Genomic DNA, 7,525 nt, shown 5'->3' on the forward strand with positions numbered 1-7,525 from the left:
CCTCAATTAGAATACCTCATGGTTACCCCACCAATACAGTGCATTTGCAAAGTATTCATACCCCTTCCCATTTTCCACATTTTGTTACGTTACAGCCTTATTCTAAAATGGATACAATTTAAAATAGTGTGTTTATCGAACATATGATTAATTGTACTGATATGCTGATTGTGAAGAAGATTTGATGGTGTTTATCGAACATATGATTAATTGTACTACATAAACAAACAAAAAGTTAAAGAAACTGGAGCTGAAAGGTTTTTGTGTTTCCAGTAATTCATTGCCGAAACATTGCAAAGAATACTGTCCGAATATGCTCTTTTTCTCAGGCCCCAGACTCGAAATAAAGGAGTACATTGAGTTTTGCCTTGTTTATTTGTATTTTGTTAATTATTTGGGCGGATATACAGCCAAAACAGTAGGTGGCGGCATGCACCTATAGCATTCGTTTTCGGACCTCTATAATATCAAAGAAGAAGACCCCGTACAGTAGGTGGCTGCAATACACCAATAGGTGTAATCGGCCATAAAACTTTAAAGAAGAAGAACAGAAGTGAACAGTGACCAGAAAAATGCGTTGTAATTTAGACATTTAACATAATTACCCCAGGCAGTGTTTAATTTGGGCTTTGTTTATAGGTGCTATCTGGCTGCTGGTTAGCTAAAAATGGCTAACGTTAACTGTATGGTTTTTCACACTCAGATAGCCTCCATCATGGAGGTTCTAGCAAATGCAGCCGTGGCAGAGATCTGTAAAGTCGTAGACGACGACTATGCAGTGTTTCGTTTGGAAATAACTCAAAGCCAGAAAGAAAACAGGGGATTGCGGAGGAAGCTACAGCTATTGGAACTGAAGGTGGCACGTGAACGCGCAGAGAGAATTGTGCGAGAGCGCGCCCTCGCCAGTCGTCCCAGTGTCAAGATCCTCGACAGATACAGAGGAATGGCAAAAGGTACATTTAGCAGAAGGCCGAGGCAGCGGGGGCTGTCGCCGTTCATATATAGCCTAGCCCAACCGGCCTTTTACATCGTTTGGCATCTTACGTCCATCTTAAATGTATTCGGCCAGCAATACACTTGTCTCCCATGGACCGGCTGGTACATAAAACATCTTCCATTCAGGCTGCAAAGGCTTCAGTTTCCTTCTTAACTTGAGTTGAGTTAATGGCTCCTCTGTGGGGAAAACACGAACGAAATGTGCGTACTGTACTAATGCAAATATTCCACCACCACTTTCGGATGTTGCACACCACGTGAGCCTGTCTACCCCTGGCAACATCAGGAAGTAGCATTAGCCACCCTAGAAGACAGTACGCATTTTTTATTTGTGTCCTTTGATCGCGGTGGAGGCACTAGTAATGTCTCCAGTTTTCAGTTTGGCTATTTGTTTCAAGTGTATTAGTCCAAAATAAATCTCTTTGCCAAAATTCGTCATCTCTCCCATGTCTTATTCGACTAGTAGTTGTTCTGAAATGTTTATTGCTTGCCTACATTTTACTCCCTCTATGTTTAATATAACACACATGCATTAATTATTAATTTTGGTTGCCTATTCTGATGTGAAGTTTGTTTCCCCAATCACTTTCTCAGGTGAAGGACATCTCACTGGAGGCCACAGGAGCTTTGTGAAGCCAGCAGGACACAATACATGGAGAGATAACCAACCAATCACTGTTGATGAGGGGAGCGGAACCTCAACCCAGCACGTTATCGTTATAGAGGTTAGTGTAATAGTATTATATCAAAATTACAGTACATCAAATGTGGCAAGTTTATTTCAGAAAGGCTCCCCTTAGCTAATCACTTGCTAACATGTACATCAAGCTCCCAACAACATTGTTATACAATTCAACTAATTTACCAGTAATAACCTCCACTTTTCTTGTGTCAGTCTGCAGATACAGGTCCTGGGGTTAAGCAGGAGAGGTCTGAAGGAGAGCAGGACCCACGGCAAAGCAGAGACATTCAGACTGGATTGGCTGGAGTGCCCCCTATAGCCATGCAGGACCCCACCACCGCCCCAGTGCAGCCCAGATCCCGACACAGCATCACGGAGGTCAGTGGACCGCTGAACACCGTCCTCAAGACAGAGACAGATACCAATACTTTAACTGTAACACACAGGCTGTTACACACAGGATCTGACCACAGATCAGACCCAGAGAGACTGGAGCAACTGGGCTGTCCTCCTGCTTCTGGCTCAGAGTATTTACCGATATTTCGCAAGAGGACGGTTCATTCCTTTGGGGATGGTGACGCGTTAGACACTGGCGGTAATGATCCGTCTTGTTCTTACGCTACAGAGATGGACCCTGGCATCATGCCCTTGGTTTTAGAGACACAGACTGATCTGTCTAGAGGGGACTGGAATCGGTACAGTAGTAGTGTACACTCTGAAGGGTGCCTAGATAAACAAGGGGAGGGTCTGGTCGTAGATGAAGTGACTGTGAAAGTGGAGGGCGACGTTCCTCCCACATGGAATGCAGCTAGTCACCTAGGAGACGGACACTCACAGGGCAGAGATTTCTTAGATTACAGGAAAAGCTTAGAGACAAATCCAGATGTCATTACCCACTCCCCTTTACACATGCTCGGGGATCGCGACCCAGTGTCCACGTCGATGGGGCCTTCCGATTCACATGACAGCGTCCTTTTCGATCAGGTATTGAACTCAAACGACAGGACTAGAGCCCAGGCTCAGGGAGGGGGAGCCACATCAGGCAACAGTAAAGAGAAACGGTTCCTCTGCATGTTCTGTAACAAAGGATTCAGCTGCCTCCAGAAGGTGGAGATCCACCAGAGGGTCCACACAGGGGAGAAACCCTTTAGTTGTACTCAGTGTCATATGCGCTTCACCCAGGCTGGCCACCTGAAGAGACACCAGATGGTCCACACAGGGGAAAAACCCTACAGCTGTACCCAGTGTCACATGCGTTTCGCCCAGGCTGGTGACCTGAAGAGGCACCAGAGGGGTCACACAGGGGAGAAACCCTACAGCTGCCCCCTTTGTGAGAATAGGTTCTCAGAGAGGACCTACCTCAGGATTCACCAGCAGAAAAAACATTCCACTCAATAGAAAATAACCATTCCACTTGATAGCTTCTGACTTGAGATCAAACCCTTCACTAAAGACAAGGATTCATTTTTATTTTTGTCAGCAGAAAAGACCCACAGATGCATTTGGAATAACGAGATTAACAGATTTCAGTGTTGAATTTTCCTGGGTAGAATATTGCATCCAGACATTGTGTGATATATAAAGGCATATACAGTTGAAGTCGGAAGTTTACATACACTTAAGTTGGAGTCATTATAACTTGTTTTTCAACCACTCCACAAATTTCTTGTTAACAAACTATAGTTTTGGCAAGTCGGTTAGGACATCTACTTTGTGCATGACAAGTAATTTTTCCAACAATTGTTTACAGACAGATTATTTCACTTATAATTCACTGTATCACAATTCAAGCGGGTCAGAACACTAAGTTGACTGTGCCTTTAAACAGCTTGGAAAATTCCCGAAAATTATGTCATGGCTATAGAAGCTTCTGATATGCTAATTGACATCATTTGAGTCAATTGGAGGTGTATTTCAAGGCCTACTTTCAAACTCAGTGCCTCTTTGCTTGACATCATGGGAAAATCAAAAGATATCAGCCAAGACCTCAGAAAATTATTGTAGACCTCCACAAGTCTGGTTCATCCTTGGGAGGAATTTCCAAATGCCTGAAGGTACCACGTTCATCTGTACAAACAATAGTACGCAAGTATAAACACCATAGGACCACGCAGCCGTCATACCGCTCAGGGAGGAGACGCGTTCTGTCTCCTAGAGATGAACGTACTTTTGTGCAAAATGTGCAAATAAATCCCAGAACAACAGCAAAGGACCTTGTGAAGATGCTGGAGGAAACAGGTATACAAGTATCTATATCCACAGTAAAACGAGTCCTATATCGACATAACCTGAAAGGCCGCTAAAGCAAGGAAGAAGCACCTGCTCCAAAGCCGCAATAAAAAATCCAGACTACGGTTTGCAACTGCACATGGGGACAAAGATCGTACTTTTTGAAGAAATGTCCTCTGGTCTGATGAAACAAAAATAGAACTGTTTGGCCATAATGACCATCGTTATGTTTGGAGGAAAAAGGGGGAGGCTTGCAAGCTGAAGAACACAATTCCAAAGCATGGGGGTGGCAGCATTATGGTGTGGGGGTGCTTTGCTGCAGGAGGGACTGGTGCACTTCACAAAATAGATGGCATCATGAGGTAGGAAAATTATGTAGATATATTGAAGCAACATTTCAAGACATCAGTCAAGAAGTTAAAGCTTTGTTCCAAATGGAGAATGACCCCAAGCATACTTCTAAAGTTGTGGCAAAATGGCTTAAGGACAACAAAGTCAAGGTTTTGGAGTGGCCATCACAAAGCCCTGACCTCAATCCTATAGACAATTTGTGGGCAGAACTGAAAAAGCGTGTACGAGCAAGGAGGCCTACAAACCTGACTCAGTTACACCAGCTCTGTCAGGAAGAATGGGCCAAAATTCACCCAACTTATTGTGGGAAGCTTGTGGAAGGCTACCCGAAACGTTTGACCCAAGTTAAACAATTTAAAGGCAATACTACCAAATACTAATTGAGTGTATGTAAACTACTGACCCACTGGGAATGTGATGAAAGAAATAAAAGCTGAAATAAATCCTTCTCTCTACTATTATTCTGACATTTCACATTCTTAAAATAAAGTGGTGATCCTAACTGACCTAAGACAGGGAATTTTCACTAGGATTAAATGTCAGGAATTGTGAAAAACTGAGTTTAAATGTAATTGGCTAAGGTGTATGTAAACTTCTGATTTCAACTGTATAAGCCTAAAAGTCTGTTACATATTGTGTTTGTACTGTGTAGGCCAGGGCTGGGCAATTGGTGGCAATTGCTTTAAAAATGCAACATTTTCTCTACGTCCAATTGCAAAATGTGTATAATTGCAGGAAATTTTGCAAGTACATTCAATTTTCACGTGTTCCATCGCAAAATGTCATAAACAAGTATCAGACACCGCAAGCTCCCAGCTACTATCTAATCAACGCTGTATTGACATTATCCCACCCTTGGTTAGTCACTATTGGATGAAAAAGCCCAATTTAACACACTATCTGCCAATACATTTTCAGCAATATTGCCTCTGTCTGTCTGTGTGGTGCAGACCTTTGTCTATCACGCTGTGTGTAGCCAGTTGATGTGATAACTGTCTTTTGAGTTTCCCCAAAACCTTTTCAATTAAATATGAACCGTTTGTATCTATTATTTGTTATCTGCTAACTTTGCCATGAAATGAGCAGCAGCAGTACAGAACCATCGCTAGATGCATAAAGGGCCAGATGCGCAATTATAGGGGAATATTTTTTTGGTATTCTTCCAGGCAGACCAAAAATACTATTTTGGGGGAAAAAATCTGATTTTACAGGGCCCCCCTAGTTGTTTATTAACCATGAATTTACCAGGTGTATTGACAGAAAACACGTCTTTCTCTTATACAGTAAGGACCCAGGGAAGAGTTGCAGGGGAGAGAAGAACGTTCCTATTTGAAAGCTAGGAAAAAGAGTAGCTTGTGACATGTCTCATTTTTTTCAGTAGCTCTCATGCTAGAAAAGGTTGGAGACCCCTGCTGTATGCTATATGATGTTCTCAAATGCATGTTTCATTACTTCCATTCAACTACTTAATTTTTTCCCCCAATGACACTTTTAATGAGAAAATGAATTAAAAGTGTCGTTGCAGGTTTTTTGTTGAGAGATGTATGTGTGGTTTTCATATGGATTATTTAAAACTTGTTTCTGTTTAATAAAGACAACATGGGACTTTCATTCTAAGACTTTCATTGAGACTCTCTTTAGTATACATCACATCTGATCTCACACTATTCTGCAAACACACAACAGCGCTTTATAACCAATATACACTTACTAAATATACCTACACATACCAAACACACTAACAAACACCTACTGTACACGTCAAAATAGTTTAGTCAGGTTTGTCTTATGACTTTTGACTTATCATAGCTGACTTGTTTTTACCCACATCATATTTATGTCCACCATGATGAGTTTAACAACAAGTAAGTAATTCTGTAACTACAGTACAGGACTTAAACGTAGTGGGGATGGGTAAACACTCCATATTGAAAGTGTGTTTATTATCTGTGTGTACGTACCTGAGGGTGTATATGTCTGTGTAATCTGTATCACCTCTCTTCCAGGAGGAGGAGGGTCCAGAGGCGCTGCTGGTGAAGGAGGAGGGGTGTGAGGAGGGTCTGGAGAACCCTGAGGGGACCATGGTCATGGAGGACAACCAGACTACACCTCCTCCTGAACCCACAGAGGAACCAGCTGAGCAGCACAGGACCACACACAGTCTCACTGAGGTGAGCCTACTGTAAACTGTCTATATGGGCTCCCGAGTGGACTGTGAACTACTGTCAGAATGATATTAGGTCAGGGCCCGTATCCACAAAGCCTCTCAGAGTAGGAGTGTTGATCTAGGATCAGTTTTTCCTTTTAGATCATAATGAATAAGACTATATAGACAGCTGGGGACGATCAGCACTTTAACTCTGAGACTCTTTGTAAATACGGGCCCAGGTCTTGACACATTTTAGGTGTGGGACCATGCCCTTGAATTATCAAACCCTTAAAGAGTGTCAAGTAATCAAATCAACTAACACGTTTGCATAGTATCAAATAAATTGACCTGTTTCCATAGTACTCACAGCAATCCCTCATTGCCCAATCAGAAGGTGCTTCATAGCAGGGTGCTCATATCAGATTTCTTGATCCAACATCCTCTCACTCTGTATCTCTTACAGTCAGTAGACATGGAGGATGGGAAGCCTGATCTGCTGCTGGTCAAAGAGGAGACAATAGAAGATGGACCAGAGAGCATTGATCTGCTGAGTGGACTAAAGATGGGGGAGCAAGGTAAGGGATAAATACATATAGCCTACATACAGTAATAACCTTCAATGGGAATAGTGATGCACCTGGCTATTATTATTTATTTATTTTCTTCATTCATAAAATTAAATCAATACAACTTATGTTTAAATACAAAACACACACATTATAATGTATGAACTTGACCAGGTAAAAAAAAAAAACTTCATATGTAGAGTTCTCTGCCATGTTTGTAAAGTCTATTTTGTAACCTCTTCCTGCAGGTAGTTGGCTGGAGGCTAACAGAGGAGACTGGGGAGCCATCTTGGATACCCAGACGGGTGCAGCCAAGGGCCCAGGTGACAACGTCATTGAGCATGGCAGGAACAAAGGCGACATAGTGGAGGTCAGTGGAAGGGACAGCGTCCTTAATTCTGAGCTGGGGAACAACACTGTTAACCGCGACCAGAAACAGACAGTCGAACACAAACCAACAATCTAACTTAGTCTCCATGACAACAGACTTGCTGACACCAGGGCAAGGCCTAGATTTGGTCTGCGAGGACAGGGAGGTGTCGGTGTGAGTTG

At 42.6% G+C, this 7,525-nt stretch overlaps 1 protein-coding gene across 1 annotated transcript; it reads left to right on the forward strand.

Moving 5' to 3' along the window:
* Positions 1–482: 482 nt before the first annotated feature.
* LOC120052947 (zinc finger protein 764-like) lies at positions 483–3,333 on the forward strand. Its single transcript, XM_039000190.1, has 3 exons — positions 483–953; positions 1,591–1,721; positions 1,892–3,333. Exons 1-3 carry the CDS (start codon positions 668–670, stop codon positions 3,074–3,076), a joined length of 1,602 nt encoding a protein of 533 aa, XP_038856118.1. The 5' UTR covers positions 483–667; the 3' UTR covers positions 3,077–3,333.
* Positions 3,334–7,525: the final 4,192 nt, after the last annotated feature.

This window comes from Salvelinus namaycush, chromosome 8 (assembly GCF_016432855.1).
Source record: "Salvelinus namaycush isolate Seneca chromosome 8, SaNama_1.0, whole genome shotgun sequence".
NCBI lineage: Eukaryota > Metazoa > Chordata > Actinopteri > Salmoniformes > Salmonidae > Salvelinus > Salvelinus namaycush.